Source organism: Pyrgilauda ruficollis, unplaced genomic scaffold (assembly GCF_017590135.1).
Source record: "Pyrgilauda ruficollis isolate IOZ18807 unplaced genomic scaffold, ASM1759013v1 scaffold147, whole genome shotgun sequence".
Taxonomy (NCBI): Eukaryota; Metazoa; Chordata; class Aves; order Passeriformes; family Passeridae; genus Pyrgilauda; species Pyrgilauda ruficollis.
Genome location: NW_024513321.1, coordinates 877,735 through 897,603, shown reverse-complemented (window position 1 = coordinate 897,603; position 19,869 = coordinate 877,735). Strand labels below are relative to the sequence as shown.

General features: G+C 44.3%; 2 protein-coding genes across 11 annotated transcripts in view; one reads left to right on the top strand and one right to left on the bottom strand.

Moving 5' to 3' along the window:
- The first annotated feature begins 24 nt into the window (after positions 1-24).
- Positions 25-3,475, top strand: NDUFB9 (NADH:ubiquinone oxidoreductase subunit B9). Its single transcript, XM_041460683.1, has 3 exons — positions 25-234; positions 2,252-2,365; positions 3,344-3,475. The coding sequence occupies exons 1-3, from the start codon at positions 25-27 to the stop codon at positions 3,473-3,475; spliced, it is 456 nt and encodes a 151-aa protein (XP_041316617.1).
- A 2,492-nt stretch (positions 3,476-5,967) lies between these two features.
- The window catches only part of MTSS1 (MTSS I-BAR domain containing 1), a 125,364-nt gene continuing 111,462 nt past the window's right edge, over positions 5,968-19,869 (bottom strand). For 5 of the 10 annotated variants that reach the window (XM_041460672.1, XM_041460674.1, XM_041460675.1 and 2 more), the window contains 5 exons: positions 13,890-14,009; positions 12,692-12,886; positions 10,495-10,659; positions 9,991-10,153; positions 5,968-8,914 (listed from right to left, as the gene is read on the bottom strand). In XM_041460672.1, the coding sequence (XP_041316606.1) occupies positions 8,217-8,914; positions 9,991-10,153; positions 10,495-10,659; positions 12,692-12,886; positions 13,890-14,009 (1,341 nt within the window). In that variant the 3' untranslated portion in view covers positions 5,968-8,216. The remainder of the gene's footprint in view (positions 8,915-9,990; positions 10,154-10,494; positions 10,660-12,691; positions 12,887-13,889; positions 14,010-19,869) is intronic. The other 5 variants (XM_041460677.1, XM_041460678.1, XM_041460680.1 and 2 more) reach the window with 3 other exon arrangements.

Here is a 19,869-nt window from a genome sequence, read left to right as displayed (position 1 = left end):
TGGTTGTTTTCCTCTTCACTGTGCATGACCTCTGTCCGTAGAGACAAGTACCGCTACTTCGCCTGCCTCCTGAGGGACCGGTTCGATAAGAACAAGAATGTGAACGATATGGTGAAAGCCACCGAGCTGCTGAAGGCCGGCCAGGAAGAGTTCTGGGCCAGCCAGCACCCGCAGCCGTACGTCTTCGCCGACTCCCCCGGGGGCGTTGCCTACGAGCGATACGAGATGTACAAGGTGGGGTGCCGAGAGATACGAGGTGTACAAGGTGGGGTGCCGAGAGATACGAGGTGTACAAGGTGAGGTGCCAAGAGATACGAGGTGTGCAAGGTGGGGTGCTGGGAGATACGAGATGTACAAGGTGGGGTGCCGCTCATGCTGGGAGTTCTGCGCTCGCTTTGAGCGTGTTCCATGTCGCTTGGCTCGGCAGTGTCACTTCACTCTCCGTGAACATCTTGGTGCTTGTGTGGGAGGAGCTGCTCTGGTCCTTGGAAATGGAGTTTCTTGATTCGTTTGAACACTGCTGCTTGTTCTTTCGGGATTTTTTTTTTTTTCCTGGGGATAATTATCTGCTCTTTTGCCAAGCGCAGTCCGCCCTGTGGCGGGTCAGGCTGGCACAGGAAAGGGCTGGAGCTGAGCTGGGGAAGTGAACAGCGCCCAGGGAGCTCTGCTGCCTCCCGAGCACAGCCTTGGTTCCTCTGGTCAGGTCGGGTGTCACCTTGGCTGTCGGGGACTTCCCTTCACTCAGTCCTATGGTTCTTCCAGCATTTGAGTCATGGTACAAGTTACCGTTTCCCTTCATATGCTGCAGTGCCAGATTGTGCAGTTTGTGTGCTGCTGTGTGAGAGAAACACTGCCTGGATATAAAAACCTTATGTTTAAACTCTTTAAGGCACTTTTACAGGTATTAACCATCAAGACTGTTTTATTTAGGAGCAAAAGTTCCATATTAAAACACAGGGACCTTGCTTTATTGACATAATCTTTTTAATGCATTAGAAGTTAATACTGACCTAGAGACTGCATGCACCCATTTCCTCACAAATTTGAAAAAAGTGCTGGCACAAGACTGGATGTGGTCAGATCTTTTTGCATATTAAGCCATGGAAAAAGAAAAATATGACATAGATTTATCAGGGGCAGAATAAAGAATATGTGAGTGAAAAGAGAAGAGAAGGACTTATTTAAACTTGTGCCAAGGTCAAGGGCCTGAGTAGTAGTAGAGATAATAGTGACAGAGAATCTGGACAGAAAAAAAGGCAGCTGAGCACTAAATGGTCAATATCAGTCTTCATACAGAAACACAGATTGGGTTATGCTTTCTTTTCCCAGTTTGATGGGCTAAAACTGTTTTAACAAAACGGATGCCACAAGGCTTTGGCTCATTTGTGTATCAGTGACTGTCCATTGTGGATGCTGCTCCAAAATGTAGTTTTTAGAACTCGGGCTGATTGGTGGTTTTAATTGGAGCTTGCTGTGGGTGGATATTTACTTCAGCAGCTGTGCTATTTCCATTCAGTCAAAGGTTTGTTCTGTGATGAGAATCACAGCAGGAAAAGTGTGACTATCACTAAGTGTATTATGGTACTGGAGCAACTTCTTTCTTTTTTTTATTTTTAATCGGGAGTTTTGGTGGGATTTTGTTTTTTAATCAGTGTTCCTCTCTTTAAAATGTAAACAATTTGAGTTTTTTTAATTGCTGCAAAATTCTAAATTTTGGGCTTTTCCCTTGTCAGGAGGTCTTCGAGGTCAGACCATTCTCAAGATCTTAAAGGCCTAAGAAACTGCTCATTTCTTAGTAGTTGTAGATAAGCAGAAATGAACTGTAATGTTGTGTCTTTGGCAAGTAAAATAAATCAGTAGTTGGAGAGAAGGATTCCTCTAACCTGCTGTCTTTGAGAGGAGGAAGGGAAGAAATCAGATCTTCTCCTCCACCAGATGGAATTATTTTGAAAAGTTTAGAGTAAACTGAGATGATCTGGGACTTGTTTTGGAATGCTGTGATATATGTAAGTCACTGTGATGTCTTCCTGTGGGTCAGGATAATGTGTGAAAAATTCTGACTTCTGCCATGTGCCTTGAGATAGTCAGGCAGCTCCTAAATGGTGTTTTTATGTAATACTTCAAAACGGAAAAAAAAACCCCTAGGGAGTAAGTCTGCCTTTAGCCTTTGTGTTTCATTCTTCTGCATGTGTGTACAAGTGTGATTTCATATATAAAAAATAGTATTTCAAATCATATTTTTCTTCAACAGCTTCCTGAATGGGCCTTGGATTTCTGGCACCCTTCTGAGAAGGCAATGTATCCTGATTACTTTGCCAAACGAGAGCAGTGGAAGAAGCTGCAGCGGGAAAGCTGGGAAAGAGAGGTCAGTGCTTGCTCTATGCAAAGGAAAGTCTCTTTAGCACACAAGTATCCTGTGTGGCACAGATGTGTTCTTGGAAATATCACTGAATGTCTACTGCAGTCTCAGTGAGACTCTCCAGTGCTGGGGCCCCCGTCAGTGTGGAACAACCTAAAATGCCTACACATTTGTTACAGCTTCTGGAGGGTTGTGAAGGGAATTTGAAGTTAAAGCTGAACCTGCAGCCTTGTGTCAGCTAGTAAGAGCTGTTATAGCAGTTTTGTGGGGAAAGAAAAAATCCAAAGTGGGATGAAAGGAGACTAACAACCAGAGAATTCCTCTGCTGCTGCTGTGGAGCTCTTGACACTTTCTGGTTATAGCTTTGAATGTGATGTGCTGCAGTGGTCATCAGCTGGGCATTGAGATTAATTTCTGGCCACCCTGAACTGAGAGAGGGTTGGAAGAAGTTGGTGTTCTTAGAACAGTCCTTTGATTCAGTTGGATTGTATGGAACGTGGCACTGAGTGGAACTGACACAGGAGCAGCCAGCGCTTGTGCTGCTTCAAGAAACAGGTATTGAAAGCATGTGAGGGGTGCTGGTGATGCAGGAACAGAAGTCTCCTACTCACTGACTGCAGGGAAGCTTGGTCCAGACCTGGAATTATCTGTCAGCTTCCAAAGCAGCACAATTCATCCTGTTTGACAGAGTAATGGTAGACATGAACTGTGTGGAAATAATGACCTTTTAAGTGAAATTTCTCTTGTAAATCTCTTCTTGCTCCTAGAAATTCCATTTTTCATTAGGTAGTAAGAGCCTGCAGTGATTACTGAGTGGAAATTAAAGTTGGGAAACATGAAACCTGTCAGCCAAAGGTGTTACCACTGGTTCTTCTGGGTGGAAATAGAGAAGAACCAGTCGTTCTTTGTTCTGCTCATTGCCTGGGCACTGAAAATGGGAGCGTGTGTTAATGTGCTAAAGCAGTTCTGTGTTTTGACTTCTAGGTTAAGCAGTTACAAGAAGAAACTCCAGCTGATGGTCCAAGAACTGAAGCTTTGCCTCCAGCTCGTAAGGAGGGGCATCTGCCCCCCATGTGGTGGCACCATGTCACTCGACCTCGTGAGCAGCCCATGTGAGAGCACCATGGGTGTGAATGGCAGCAGTCTGTGCTGCAGGCAGGTGGCACCTCAATGACCACTTGTTCCTCAAAGTAATAGAAGAAAGCCAAATAAAGTAACAGAAAAGGTGTTTTTCTGGCACACTGCTCTTCTCTGACACGCTGACACTTCACTGCCAGCTTGTGCAGGCAGTTCATATCAGCCCCCTAACTTGGAATGTAGTACTAAGTACAGGCAAAGTGTTAAAGCTGGAGTTAAAGATACAGACAGCAGCAGACATGGGCTTTGGGTGCTCTTGTAATGAGGGTATTTTTGACCTTGCTGCAGGATAAAGACATCTTTCCCTCCCTTCCCTCCTTCTTAGGCTCTTTGCTGCATTTTTCACTTTCGTATCAAATCTCACAAGACACAAACTTTGCTTACAATGTGATGCTTTCCTCATGGCATGGACACCAGTGCTGCAGAGCACCAGAGGAAAGTTGGTCCCCACATAAACTGAATCCCAGATAACCACTGAGCTGTATCAGTTAACGTGCTGCTGAGGATTGTGGCTGTTTGCTTCTGGCCATGTTCCCAAAGCACTGGTACAAGACAGAGGAAGTTCTGCTAACACTTTTACTAACTGCCCTGTGAGAGAACAGATGCAATACAGCCACTGAGCAAAAGCTCATAGGAAAACCTGGCCCTTCCGCTGTTTTCCTGTTTTTAGGGCTAGGAGATGTAGGTTGCCTAATCTGACTTCCATTCTACAAAAGTTACTTGACTGTGCCCATGTTTAAGCCTAAAGCTTAATATTTCTCTAAACCCCAATTGAACAAAAGATGGCAAAGCTTCAGCTCTTCTAAGAACGAAACATATGTAGCTCAGGAATAAGGCTTTAATTTGATTGATTTTTAGAAACTTTTAATCTGCTCATTTCCAGTAAGTCTGCATGCTAAAATAGGTATGAATTTTGAAAATAAAACTCCAGAAAAACAGCTTTACATATTCCACAGCTGAAATTTTAATTTCTGCCAAGAAGCAGGATCTGTTCTCTGTGGTCAGTTAGTAAAAAGTAGTGATGGAATTGAGAAGTGAGTGCCCTCTTCCAGCACAGCTGTTCAGCACATGCCACACCTCAGGCTGGAGCTGTCACTTGGAACAAGTGCCTTCAGTATTGAAACAGCTGAGCAAAGCACTGACACCTGAGTGAGACGAGATGCTCAGCAGCACCTCAAATACAGCCAGAGAGACAAGGGGAATGAAACCGTGATCCTCTAGGAGACAAGACATTTCCAGCCAAACCACATTGGTTTTTCCTTTAACATCTTTGTGACTGTATTGGGATGAGCTCTCATAGTCCTGGGAAGGTGTTAAGAGCACACAGTGCTTTGGCTACTCTAAGCAGGGCTCCACAGCATCCAGGGTGTCCACTTGGCATCCCCCTCACCAGTGGACTGGGGGTGGGAAAGATCTTGGGAGGGGACAATCAGGACTCAGGACAGCTGACCCAAACTGACCTAAGGGCATGAGCTCCTCTCTGCAGGGCTCCAGTTCTGCCACAGCCTACTCCAGCACAGGCTTCTGTGGGCCCTCAGCCTCCTTTGAGCATCCACCTGTTCCAGCATGGATCTCTGCTCCCCCTTGGACCTCCGTGGGCTGCAGGGGAATCTCTGCTCTAGCACCTGGAGCACCTCCTGCCCCTCCTTCCTCACAGACAAGGGTGTATGCAGGGCTGTTTCCCTCACATACTCTCACTCCTCTCCCCACCTCTACTGCTGTCTCACAGAAACTCTTTTCTCCTTACATCTTTTATCCCAGAGGCGTTTCCACCATCACTGTTGGGCTCGGCCGGGCCTGTGGTGGGTCCATCCTGGAGCTGGCTGGCATTGGCTCTCGCAGACGTGGGGGAAGTTTCTGGCAGCTTCTCACAGAAGCCACTGTTGTAGCCCCCTGCTACCTAACCTGGCCTCGTAAGCCCAGTGCAGTAACAAATGGATACCTTTTGATAAAAATGAAATCATTGCAGTGGCCAAGAAACCAGGCTATTGTGTGGCAACTCCAAGAGGGAATAACATCCTTCCCTTTCTGCCTTCAATGCTGAGAAAGCTGAACAAAATAAAGTCTTCAGGGGGAGCTGTGGGAGATGGTGCTGGTGTAGTGCTTGATAAATGCTGGCTGTAGCACGGGCAGTGTTGACAGCAGCAATTTTCCTCCTCTGGCCTAAGGAATTGTGGTCCAGCACTGAGATGGATGCACAAAAATGCAAAGTCATCTGTGCTTCCTTGCCAGGTAACAACAGCGAGGTTCAGGGAAATGTCAGCTGTTACTGTTTAATGGGAATTTCCATCATTAGCACTGCACTTCTGCTCCACTGCTACCCTGCTGAAGCCCATCAGTAAAACACAGCTTTATGCAATTTTATTTACTGGGTTTTTAATTCTCTCTTGCTTCTATTACACCTGCATGATCTTGAAAGCCACCACTGATATCCAATGCTCTGGAAACAGAAAAGTCTTTAAGGAGCAAAATACGGGAGTTTTTCAGCAGTTCTTTATTTATAATGTAGGCTTAAGCAATCATTACAATGTAGAAGGGAGACACACTTACAGCAATTATTTATACCAGTTTAGAACAGAAAACTGCACAGGGAGAGGTCAACTCTCAGTACAAACTAGCAACTAAACCACAATAATTTACCATTAGAAACAATTTATTTTTCAGCTGTGACACTGCTTTTACAATATGCAAAAACACAAACAATAGAACTATCCAAAGTGTTTTGTCACATTCTTTCTACATTGAATTTGGCAACATTTTATATTAAATTTTACTGATTATACTAACGTTTAAGAACTAAACAAGTGAAAAGCTGTACTTGGGTACAGTTACATCCATTTATTTCAAAGGTTTAAATAACACTTTTAACTATTGAGATTATCTCCTAACAGTTTTTGTTTATGCAAAAACCATCTCAAAGCCTCATTTGCACAATGCATCAGCTACTGTATCAAGATTGGTGGGCTACACCACAGGCACTACTGTTTATTATATTCTGTAATAAGGAGCTTGTTTTTCAAAGAAAGGAAGGTTTAATATTTTCTAAGAATCATGCTTTTTTTTTTTTTTTTGCTTTTAAGCCATAACAAAAAAAAAAAAGTTTAGCAAGCACAGCAGTGTAAATGTCATATAGAACACAGTGACTACACAGTTACTAGAAGTTTCACATCCAATGCAGTTATGTATTAAAGCATAAGAGGCCATGTAGGCAAGTCTAGAGCCAACAGAAATCTGCAGTGTGTGGTGGAAACCAGCCCCTTACGTGTGTTATTTGGTGCATTTTTAAACAATCCCGGATCCGCAAGTCTGGTGTCCCTCCACATGTGGGTCTGCTGTGGGTGGGCAGACTGCATCCTTCTGGATTGTCTTGACTGGAACACGTGTCATGCCAAGGGGTCTGCACATTTCTGTCAGCTTTAGGAGACGGGTATTGCAGCAACAACTTACTTTTAAGGAAAAAATCCAACTCTTAATGATTCTATCAATAGCGTTCCAAAAAACATTACTTAAAAGTACAAAAAAAGAGATTATAGTGGTCAGACTCCCAGTATTATCAAAAAACCGGTATCCCCCCCCCCCCACCCCCCACCCCTTTTCTTTTCAGTATTTAAGAAAAGCCAATCAACTGCCATTTAAAAGAAGTTAAGAAAAACAAGCCCCTGTATTGGAAAGAAACATTCGCAGTTTATTAGATCACAAGCTGGTTTCACCTCTCAAATTTTTAAGTGTTTTCTCAAAATAGTTGGGCTTTCTAAGGTGCCCAGCCTGCTGGGCACAGTCAGAAAAAGGCATTTTGATAACATCTAAGAACTCCCTGCTTGCATTTACAAACTTTTTCACATTTATAACTGCCTTAAGCCTGTTGTCCTTGTTTGTATTCAGCGGAAGGATGAGTGGAACAAAACGTGAAGGTGGAAGAACCAAGCCTACACAGTTAAGGCTGCATGCATGTGACTGAGAGTTGCTGCTGTGCAGTCAAAAAAGAAATGTGGAAAAACCCAGTTTTTAAAACACCCTACAGAAACAAAACACTGCAATCCAATATGGCTTATTCTGATGCATTTACCATGAAGCTACTAGTAATTCATCCTACTAGGCTACTTTTGTGCAACAGCATCTGCTATTTTGATGGCATCTCCCTCCCCCACTACCCCCCAATAACTCTACCAACTGCAGGTTTCTTCCTTGCATTATATATTGCTTTATTGTCAATTTTTATTCCTGCTTTTCAAACTTCTTTAAATACTTAAATGAGGATCCGTTCCATATAGCTTGACTTAAACTGTAATAAGTCCCATTGTTCTATTTTTTAACCTCACTATTACAAGGCGCTCTACAAAAGCTTGCAAAAAAGCCAAATTTTCATTAAATCCCTTTGCTGAAGTTAACTACTCGACATTTCTTTTTTCTATGATTTAAAACTTTACAAAGAGAGTTATAAAAAAGGTAAATGGGATTTGGCACCTTCAGAAAAAATTAAAAGTGTAACTTAGATCAAAAAAATGCAGAAACAAAATCATTGATATTTACAAATTAAAACACCACTGAAGATTATGTCTTACTATGCTCTTTCATTTGTTTTCTCTTTTAGAGTACTTTCAGACTGTCTGTTACCGAGTATCTTAAAAAAATCACTGATTACAGATTGGAATGGATAGAGACAAATTAGTTTTCTCACAGTTCCTTCTCGGCGTTCAGCAGTCTGGCAGCTTCTCCGCTCCTAGGAAATGCGAGGTGCCGAGCGATCATTCGTGGTCGTCTTCTTCAGCTTGACCCCGCGCCGGATGGCGTTGAGCATATCCTCGCCCTGCGGGACATCGCCGGGGCTCAGCTCGCCGGGCTCCAGCTCCGCCTGCCCCGCGGGCGCCAGGCTCAGGCTGCCGAGCCCGTCGCGCTCGCCCTCCTCGCCCTCGCTCTCGGCGACCGCCTGCCTCTGCTCCTCGGCAGCGCCCAGTTTCTGGCCCGACGCCGGAGGGTTGACGGCTGCTTGCCCGCTCCACGAGGGCATGCTGGTGACAGCTTGCCCACCATCTCCCACCGCTGGGGACTCCAGACTTTGCTCGGGGCACTCTTCTGTCCCAGCAAGGGCACCAGGCAGCCCGCCTGGAATATCGGGGACAGTTGGGGTTTTGACGGGAATCACCGGCGTCTTGATGGGAATGGGGCCTCCGCCGATGGTCCCGCGCCTGACCGAGGGCTTGGTGGACGGGGTCCGTCGGATGGTGGCGACGCCGGGGGTGGCGATGACCGGTCCCAGCGTGGTGGGCAGACCTGCGGTGGAAGCAGGACGCTTGGTTTGAAACATTCTGCGATAGGACTGGCTAATGTCACTGTTTCTTGGGATGGTGGAAGATTTGTCAAACTCCTGTTGTTCTGCCTCCTGGTCACCACTCACAGAGAAATAATCATAATCTGAAACTGATGCCAAAAGACAGAGTTAGGATCAAGATGGAGCAGACAGCTGAGTCGCATCAGTAAGTCTGAAGTAAAGACAGATAACCAAAAAAGCCTGGAGTCAGTAAGAATGAGGGGAGTTTCCACCTTTAGAAGGAAGAAAGTCCAAGGTTCTGTGACCAAGATTTGATGCCTGAAGGCATCACAGCAGACCAATCCTACAGCTGCAGGGGGCCCATGGCTCTTGTGAAAGAGAACGAGCTCCGTATTTGTCACCAACATGAAGATACCAAAACCTACAAGCCACGTGCCACCACTTGTAGATAGAAATACTTGAAAAATGTACTTTAGATTAGGCAAGTGGGTTCAGGGGACCATGTACCAGTGATTTCAGCGGCAAATTTGTTTATTTTGTAAATATAAAAGTAAATCCCAGCTGTCAGCTCTGAAAATTCAGCCTCAGCTTTAATAATTGCACTGGGCTCCTTCCTCTCCACATAAGTGCTGAGGAAACAAGGCTTGAACTGCAAACACCAAGCTTGGTCTCTCTCAGCTTGTTGCTGGTTCTGAAACAGGGTACAAAACCCAACACCTTACTGCGGCTTCCTAGCTTTGCCTAAGTTAAGATCTCCAATGGATTCTTTTTCCAATTACAACATTTCTGCTTACGCGGGAAAATAAAAGGTCACCAAGGGAAACCAAGAGCAGATTGAGAGTGCTGATGGAATACGGCAAAGCTCTTGAGTGTGTATTTGCTGAGACAATAGCTCAGAAAGGACCCAAGAAGTATTGGATGCAATACCAGTGTCATTTACAATTCCAGGATCCTCTTTAAAATGGTGGCGTCCTTAGGCTGAAACTCACTGAAGCAGTGCACAAGAAAATACAATTTTTCAGTACACTATGCATCAGTGCAGGTTTCTATGTAGTTAATAAATCCAGGCTGCATTCCAAGCTGGAAAAATCCTAACAGCAATGCCAGCCTTCCTCCCCAGCTGACTACAAAGCCAGGAAACAATAGCTGCTCCTTGGCAGCATGGGGTGAGTGTGTGATGGCCAGGGTGGGAATGCTCTAAAAGGAACATCTCCTGAACGGGTACCTTGGGATGGGATCGTGTCCTCTGAACAGCATGGAGTTGTCGTCTGGGTGCTGTAGCCACTGGAGCACTGCAAGGAATCCCGACTGCTCCTCTGGGTGTCCAACTGCAGCCCTCTGGACAGAGCGAGTGCCAGCTCCTCGCAGGCCTCCATCTCCTCACCCTGCTGCTGACACACAGGAGAGAGACTCATTACACCTGCAAGGGTCAGTCACCTTCACCCACTTCTAGCTAGCTCTCCTCCCCATCAGAGCTTGTCACCATCATAATCCAATAGGACTGAGCCAAGCCATTTGCTTGGGCATAGGAACAGATGATTCCTTGGAGTACTTGGCTCTATGAAAGTCAGTGCCCAAGGGTGCATTCTGTCCTGCCTGCATGATTCCCACCGACCACACCAGCACCACTCCCCAGATAAACACAACATAAAGGCATCCAAAGTACTGGCAGGAGCCAGCAGGGCCATTTCCTTTGCACCAAACAGGGTATTTGAAATGAGAGCTTCACCCTTGTGGCAGCTGAGACCGTCATGCTCCGAGGTCTCTGAGCCTCCTCGGGGGGCGCAGGGGCTCCGCTCTGAGCTGCTCCATTGACATCTGGCTCGCGCTTTTCTTTGCGACGCTGCAATGTGTTCACCATGGGCTGATCGTACGGGCCTGGCTTGGCCCAGTCCTAGGGAAACGAGCTCGTTAGGGACAGCCTTCATCACGAACTGTGCTTTCATTACAGGCAAAACTATGCAACAGGGCAATTTTAATGCAACAGATTGTGTATCAAACTCGATATGCCTTTCTGAATAAGGTGAGAAACTAATTTTGAGGATATTAAAAATCCCCATTTATTAAACCTATTTCCTTTATTAAAAGGAATCTAAATTTCCCATTCTACCTAAATGTTCTTCTATGAATGTATTTAACATTTTGATACTATAGTTTTACATAAGTGAAATTCCATGGTGTCAAAGCCTACATTTTCAGAATTTCGAGCACAAAAACCACTGTCACACAGCAGAAGACACAGATTAATGTCCAATCAGTGATGAAACTGTTCCAAATATACACAGGTTCTAGTATTACATGCTGTTACAGATGTCTTCAGTTCTGAAAAATTAGGCTTGAACAAATTTTTCATACACATTAGTGGAGCAAGTTACTGTGAGTTATCTCTCAATTTACTTACTAACTGAAGTCTAGTTTATAATGATAGTCTGTACTGAATAAAGACCAACTTCACTCTGAATTACTAGTGCTAAATTTGAAACAGAAATTCCTCAGGCCATGAGGGCTGTATTCACTTGGGGCTCTATTAAGCAAAGTCCTGAGGGTGTCCAGAACCCACACGCTGCACGCAAAGAGCTTGACTGATCCAGGCCCTGTGCTGGGATGCAGAACCAGTGCTAAGCAGCAGCCCCCCCAACACCAGATGTAGCAGGGACAATCCCAATCCTAAAAGTTTTCCTTCACTGAGACAAAGGCATCAAAGGAACAACTAGTGCATGAGAATGGGCCCCACACCCTCCCAGCTGCCTGCTGGGCAGCCTCCCACAGCCTTCTCGTGGACAATTAATGATGGACTAAGACCACACTGTGGGTTTCTTGAGGTGTCTCAGTCCAAGAAATGAGAATTGCAAGGCTGCTGAACTGACAGACCCCCTTGGACAGACAGATATTGGTTTTGTTAACTCATGTGAAACTCTGCTTTGCCTTGACAGCTGTGTCTCTGCTCTAAGTGTTTTGTTGTGAAATATATTGGCAAAGGGCTTCTAGCAGAGACACAACAAATGACCCTGAAGCCCCAGGACCACTGCTGCCACCCTGAATGTACCCCAACAGTCTGCAGCTGCTGGGAGAGAGTAGGGGCATCTGTAACAAGTTGTCTCAATTTAGATGTATATATATGGGTCCTGTGGTGCATATGCAGTATTACATAACCATCCACAGGCACTTAAAATCTGCACAGCTACTGGTGACTGCACATCAGCCTTGCTGAAGATCCAGAGCAACAGACAAGAGACCTTTTTCCCTTTGCTCTAGGGCAGAGTCTCCCAGGGGAACCACCTGGCAGGGATGGCTTTCAGGCTCTAGCGGAGCATACATGTTTTGAAGCCAAGTAAAATCTCTGCAGATCCAGCTGGAGCAACTGACAGAAGTTACTGCACTCTTTTTTGGTGGTCTCCCCAAGAGAGCAAAACGAGCTGGGTGAGCACGTCCAGTCTGTGGCAGTAAAGCTTCAGTTACCACTTGGGTTTACCTGGTGCTGAGCACCTTCTTAAACCACTCCAGCTGGATCTGGGAGAGTGGGCCTGCCCACAGCCACAGGGAGAACACAGGGTGTCCACTGTATGGTCCCATTAAACCAATTGGATGCCCTTCCCTGCTCAAGTGAGCGTTTTGACAGTGCTAAGTAAGCTTTTTTCCCCCTGAATAGAGAGTGTTCTCACCAATGTTTCAGAGCTAAATTATTCCTTCCCACCTAGATGTTGTCAGCTTGGTATGTTTCAGTTGGTGCCAGAACCCACAAGGTCATTCAGAAATACCCACAACCGGATTTTAGGACTGATTTTCACCATGCAGTGCCCATTCAGAGAGATACCAAACAGAGCAAATCAACCAGGAATTACATGGACCGAAAGGGAGCAACAACTGCTGTGTGCATGCTGTTGGTATGAGGAGGTGAGGACTGCCACAACAAAAGGAACACAAACCTTCCAGCTAGGGATCTTAGATGATGGTAACATGCCTGGCCCAATGGTGTAATAATGAACGTAGTCTGGAAGGAGGGCTGAGGGAGCCCGAGTCCACGCGCGGGAGACAGGCGGGAAATGAGGGAAAGGACCTGCACCAACTGAAGCTACGGATGGGTCACTTGATAAACTACAGTGATAAAACCCATTAGACAACTGGAAATGAAACAAATAAAAAAACAAAAACAGAGAAATTAATATAAACAGAATGAATACAAAAATACACTGTGACTGATGTTCTAGGGAGAAAAATCTCTATCTTAAAACAAAAGAAAGGAAATTCTTCAATTCGCTGCAAATAAAAAACAGAAAATTGATACGATGCTTGGTTCATAAGTGAGATTGCCTGAAAACTGTTATCTATAACAAATTTCAGGCATAAATCTAGCAGTCATTGTCTCCAGGCTGAGCAGCTTTTCCTTCTGTCCATGAAAGCAGCACACTGTGAAAAAGCCTTTTCAATTTAGGTACCCTGCAGACTCTGAACATAGAAACAGAACTTTTCCAATCCTGAAGGCATTTGCATTGGTGGTATTCAGTCTGTGTAGCTGGACAGAGAGGAAAAGCATAAAGCCTTCAAACATGACATGCTCTGGCTGTGTGATGATATGGAAGAACAAAACAACAAACACCAACAGCAAGGATTTACCAGATGAGAAAAGAGACTGCTATCACTTCCTCCCCCAGTTTAGAGTGTATCCCATGTAATTTATTCCAACCATGTACATTTTGCTTTCCTTTTTGGTCAAAAAACAACCCCCATTACTCAGTGAAATGTATGCTACCTAATGGGAGAGATGGGAGAAGCCACAAACAGCACAACCTAGGCAAGGTGCTTTTTTTCAGGCAACCAGCTGGGTTTGGGCAGCATTCCACAATCTCTTTGAGTAGAAAAGCTGGAAAATAACCTTTTCTTAGAAAATTACCTCAGTAAAATGCCCAATTTGTAGCTTCTCCTAGTAGCTAGTTTAAAGACAATTGTGGTTTTTATTCAAACATATTGACTTCTAAGGGAGCGTGCAGCAGTTCCTAGTCTCATCCCCACAAAGAGGAATTCTGGCCACATCCCATGCATGGAGGTTTTGTTGAAATGTTGCAGGGTTTGGATAACGAGCTAGTAGTTTTGTATGTTGTATGTCTTGGAGATGAAGTTTTTCACCTTATCTGTGGAGGCCCAAGCCCCCATGGTGGAGCCTGAGCTGACTGAGGTGGGGGAACTGCACTCGCTCACTGACTGGCAGGTTTCAGAGGCTTCTGAAGAGGCAGAGCTGGACGAGTTCTGCAGCATAAAACAGCACCGCAATGCAGGGAAGGGATACACAAGCCACCAGAAAAGAAAAAAATCACAAACAAAAAGACAAAAAGCACATACACAGAGACAACACAGGAGAGGGAAGGATGAGAGAAGCAAAGGGTTAGGATTTTAAAGATCAATTAGAAACTGCTCAAAACTATTGCTAATGTTCATGAAATCTATGAAAAAAAAAAAGCCACTTGCTTAATGCGAGAACTTGCCAAACTGCTTAGGAATGAGGGAATTGAGGCAGCGATCTCAACTCCTCATTGCAATTTCAGCATCTCAATTCTGCTGCTGTCTCAGAGCAAGAAGCTGAGGGACCTGAGGGCACCTGTGGTTCAAACATGCAATATACTGAGACAACTGATTTATACAGAAAAGCAGATCATCAGTACTTCAAAGACACAAAGTTTAGATTTAAAATATGGAGTAGCAAACGTCACATTCACAAGTTCTTGTACATTCTGATCTGCAAAAGTGCTTGTGAAAAGCTCATCTGAGTTCAACTATTATGGAACAGAGAAAGAAGTGATACTTACCAAAACTGGAGGTTTCCAAGTGCATGATCTGTATGCATGTGCCTCTGCAGGTAGGATGCATACACCAAAAGCACTCTGACTCAAACCCTCCTGCCCAGCAGCCAGCAGGAAGGAACATGCACTCTGCTGAGTGCAGAAGTGGTGGCATGTACTTGCCACCTGCCTTCTCCCAACAGCTGAGGCAGAAAATACCAGCAACGTGGATGGAGATTAAAGGAAAATGCAGGACACAAAATGTCCACTGAACACATCAAACATTTTGCTCCTACCTAGGAACTTCTCCAATTTTCACTGCACACCTTTATGTACCTTTGCTGCTGTCAGACCTCTACAACAGCATCTAATTCAACTACACAAAGGGCAAGGGGAATAACCACATGAACAAAGCATTTTACCAACTACAATGCTCTTCCACATCTCCCCCTTGGAAGTGGCATCCTGCTCTGTGGGGATGTCTCCAGGTCCAACTGGGAGCTTAGACCTGGTCACGAATACTGGCAGAGCTGTCAGGGCAGTACTGAGCTCTATTCACTCTCAGAAATTCAACACTAGCAAGACCAATTCACCCTTTAGTAGCCAAGGAACTGTGAAACAAGCCTATAAAAGGTGTTTTATGACAGCAGAGAGAATGTGCTGCTGTATCCAGTTTGTGTAGCAAAGACAGCGATTTCAAGGAATGACATGTTGAAGGGGAAGGGAAATCTCACCTGAAGAAAAATTCCCCAGTTAACCTTAGGTAAGATCTGGGGTGAGTTTGCAATAGAAGGACAGCTGGGTATGAGGCAGTTCATGGGAGCAATTGCTCCTTAAAGCCACAAGTTGTCTCACAGCTCACCAGGAGCTACAGATGGGTAACGTACAACCAGCTGCCTGGGTAGAAGGAAATGTAGATCTCCCAGGATGGAACACTGTCACCATAAGGATTTTCGTGAAGACTACTGGGGCAGCTGACAAGTCAACAGAGTATCAGCATCTTGAGCTTACTGGCAAATTGTAATTTAAGTGAAATTTTGCAAAGACTGCTAAAATTTTAAAAAGCATGTGGAGTGACGGAGCATTTTATAGAAATAACACTCATGCCACTATGCTGACATGAGATGATATAAAGGTGACCTGTCAAATGTGCTTAGGGTACAACTCTGCTCAGCTAACAAGGCTTGTATTCAAAGTGCAGTAAGAGTTGAGGTGAAGGTACAATCAGAGGGAACAGCAACAAATGACACATAGGTGTTAAGCACAGCAGTGCAAGTGGTGTACCTGATGATGCAGTGGTATGATATTTAGTGGAACTTGTCACATTCTTGATTTAATGCAAATCCTTTTTACTGGATAAAAGCCTCTAAAAATAAGAATACTGACAAAGATGAGCTGCAGTTGGCTCTGCCATCAGTTATAACCATGGTGCACTAAATGGAGATGAGACTACTGCCTCTATCCCTAGAGAAAAATACATTATAGAAAACTAGCTTTTACACTAAACTCCAGAGTTCTGCCTTACATTGCAGGTACCTCAGCAAAAGAAGGCTCAGGAGAATACTCACACTACTGTTATGGTTTAGCCAGGAAAAAAATGACAGAAACATGCAATTACATAAAATACTTTCTGAAACGTCCTACTTATGGCCTGAATGACCCTCCAGGGTCTGCATGCTCTGCACATGGCAGGAGAGACAGTGAAGGGTCCAAGTGCCAAGCATGGCATCTCCCATGCTTCCTTGTTTTCTACAGATGCCCCAGGGGCAACAAGTAAGAACTTGGAGTTTACATTAATACACTATTTGTGTTTACAAGACAGAAATTTCATAAGGTTTTGTCAAGCAATGGTAGAGAGAGCTCATAGATGAGGTTTATTACCAACAAAGATGCACTAAAAAAGGTCAAAAATGCAGATTTTGAAGATGCAAAGTATGGGGGGAAAAAGACTGGAATTGGTGAACTTATTTTTTTAATCAAATTACTCCTCCAAAGTGAAAAAAAGAGGACAAGAAGGACTCTCCCACTAATTCAGTGTGTCCGTTTTCAGCAAGAAAAGCTAGAGAGGCTGAACCAAGATGCCATGGGGAAAACATCCTGGAAGCTGATGGAAATGCAAGAGGTGGTGGTACAGAAACAGGTCTCCTCATCTTCAGAAACTTGCAAGGCACAGAGAAAGGGAATCTCTGGTCTTGCTAAAAAAAGGATTCCAACATGGAGAGGGAGGCAGAAGAATACTAAACTCCTGAAGGAAAAGCATAAGGAAAGACTGGCAGCAGGTCAAAGGAAGCTTGGACCAGACTGGAGAGCCAGTCCTGAATGGCTGCACCCAGGTGTGGGAAGCACAGACTTCCCTTCCTACCATAAAGTACACGAGGGACTGGAACCAGAAACTGCACAACTACTGCTTGGGCAAAGAGTCTCCAGACTTTGCAGTGCTTGTTCTAAGATTCACAAGCCTTGGCACACCCTCTCCTGGGAGCACACACACAGGGCAGACCAATTTTCACTCCCCAGCCCACGGTGTGAGAAATTTCACTATCAGATTTTTTTCACCTTGTTTTAGTAGATGCCTTTTTTTTAAATTACTGTTTTGTTTGAATAATTTTTAAAGTAAGTTCTTCCATTTTAGCTGTTTTTTTCCCCTACAGCTGCAATAATGGCAGTTGCAGCCACTCTAACTAAATGCTCCGTTCTAAAATTATCTCTTCTGAGGAAAAGCTTAAAATTAACAGTATAAAGCTAAAGCTTTATGCTCTGCAGTGACAAGCAGTGCCCCAAATGTACACTTGTGCAAGTGGAGCTTGGTCTCTGGTCTCTCAGATGAGCCATGGCTTGTTCTTGGACAGTGTCCCACTGCTTGGTGTGGTGTGTAGGAGTTCCAGCAGGGATATAAAAAAAAGATTTTTTGAGCTACCAGGCTATACAATTGTATTTTCCATCTGCTGTCCTACTAACCTATAAAAGGACCATGGTTATCCTGGATGACTTGCATCCTTTGTTTGCTATGTTTTCAAACATGGCATTGCTTTCTTAACCCTCTCCAGCTCTCAAATGGGAGACGGACCTTCCTGGACAAGGGTTTCCAACATGGCATTGCTTTCTTAACCCTCTCCCGTTCTCAAATGGGAGACCAAATCCTAATGATGAGCGTGGTCCAATGTCCCTCTAGAGTCAGTGGCTCAGCTACTTTTAGAAAAGCTCTGGATACTGACTCAAGGGTCACCTCCTCAATTTGTTTAATTTCCTGGAATCTGCCTCTACTGACCCTTCTTCCTAGTCAAGGACAAACTATTGCAAAGCAACTTAGAAAAGGAATTTTAGAAGAAACAAATATCTGGTGATAACTTACAGATGTGTTTCAGTTTGAACTTGATTTTTGGTTTTTGTTTTTATTGTTAGCTTTTGGTGGTTTTTTTCTTCTGTTTTGGGGTTTCTTTTAAGGTCTGATTTGGAAGCATTTCTTAATTTAAAGGAAAAACTGAACAGCTGTAACAATATATTTCCCCTATTCTAACTTGCAGCTATTTCAAGCAATGGAATCTACTCAAAAGCAGACTCTTTCCAGCTTTATAACCTGTACATGCAGAAGCAACTTCACATTCAGTTTCCCTCTACTTCACCGTTTAGGGAAAGTGCTTTCCAGATCATTCTAAAAATAGAGACTTATCTTTCTGCTGTCTGACAGCACAACAACATTTTTATCTTCATTGCTCCTTTCTCTCCCTTTGCTTTCATCTCCATCAAGTCACAAGCAGCCTGTAAAATCCAGCTGTGTAAGTGCTTCCCCACACGTTCATGACCTGAATCAAACATCACTATTCTCATGTGGTCACAGATACTCCCAGGCCTCAGTTTGTCTACCACACAGGGCAAAGAGTGGGTTTAGCAGCAGCAGCCAAATCCAGTGCCCATCCAAGAGCCATTGTGTGCTTCCAGCAGGTCTGTCAGAAGGGCTTTGTATGAGGTCACTGTGTGTCATGGGCAATGCTGGCCGTGCCTGACCTTACACCTGGCATTTAAAGAAACTGTTCCACTCCAGAAAGAGACCTGTGATGCTTTTCTAGCTGTTCAGCTACACCCAAATGTACCCCTTGAATGAGGAATAAAGCCTTTTACAGTGACCTTCCCACATGTGCAGCCAACTACTACAGGCTAACACTTTTACTCCCAGCAACTGCAGAAAGGTGATCCTCACACACCAGTGAAAGAGCAGTCTGTTTTTGTAATTGCTCTTTTTCCTATCTTCCATGCTAAGTGTGATAAAGGTAAAGACTTACTACTCTTACTAACAACTTCAGGCTGGAAAGCAATCTTCATTTTGTCAGACATCTCTCCTCTGGTATAGTCCGTATCTTGTTTCAATCTCCAGTTACTCTTTGTTTGAGATTCCCACCAACTCCCCACCCCCCATCTGTGATTATGAGAAAATTCAATTCAGTTTTCAGTGACACTTGCTTGCCTAAAATATAGGCAAGCTTATATACATAACATCTTCACAGAACTCATATATTCATATTCCTATAATATGGGAATTATACATGGCCCCCTTCTACTTTTTTTTCTAAACTCACTATTAAATGAAAAAGGGATTTGTTGATCCAACATATACCACAGCATGTAGCTAGCGAACATCATCAAAGTGTCCACCAGCACAAGATATACAGCTTTTAATCTCCTTTGCTGGTTCCAGAGCTTGCTTTTCTGCCCTCTCAGTGTCACTACTAGAAACAATGTCATCAGTGTTTGAGACAGAGCAGCAGCCTCCTCCCACCCAGCACAGCCCCACGGGAGATCTGTCAGTTCGTTAGAGACACACAACACGGGGTAATGCTGCCCACTGAACAGCTTCTGCTCAGCTCACAGTCACAGTCACCTGTCAGCACAACACACACAATTTACTTAGTGCTGAACATACAAAGCAAGACACTTAAGCAAAGATGAAGCAGCCAGGCAATGATCTGTTACCTTTTCCTCTGAGTAAAGGTAAACAGAACCAGAGACATACAGAGCACATACCTATTTGTTATACCAACACACTACACTTGTCACACTGCTGCAGCCTTCTACAGCTGATGAAAAGCTCAAGTGATGCTTGGATCAGTTTGCAACCTTATGGACAGTTTCTAAAATGAAGTGAAAGCGTATGAACTTAGCTGGTGTAAATCAGCATGACTCCCATCGACTTTCAGGATGTTCTGCCACCTGATACCAGCCTAAGTTCTCTCCTCTGCTTAACAGGGGAATTTGCAAAGAGAGGTGTCGGTTTTTTTCATGCTAAGAGCAATTGCAAATTTACATCCTTGTCTGCAAACATAGCATCATCATGT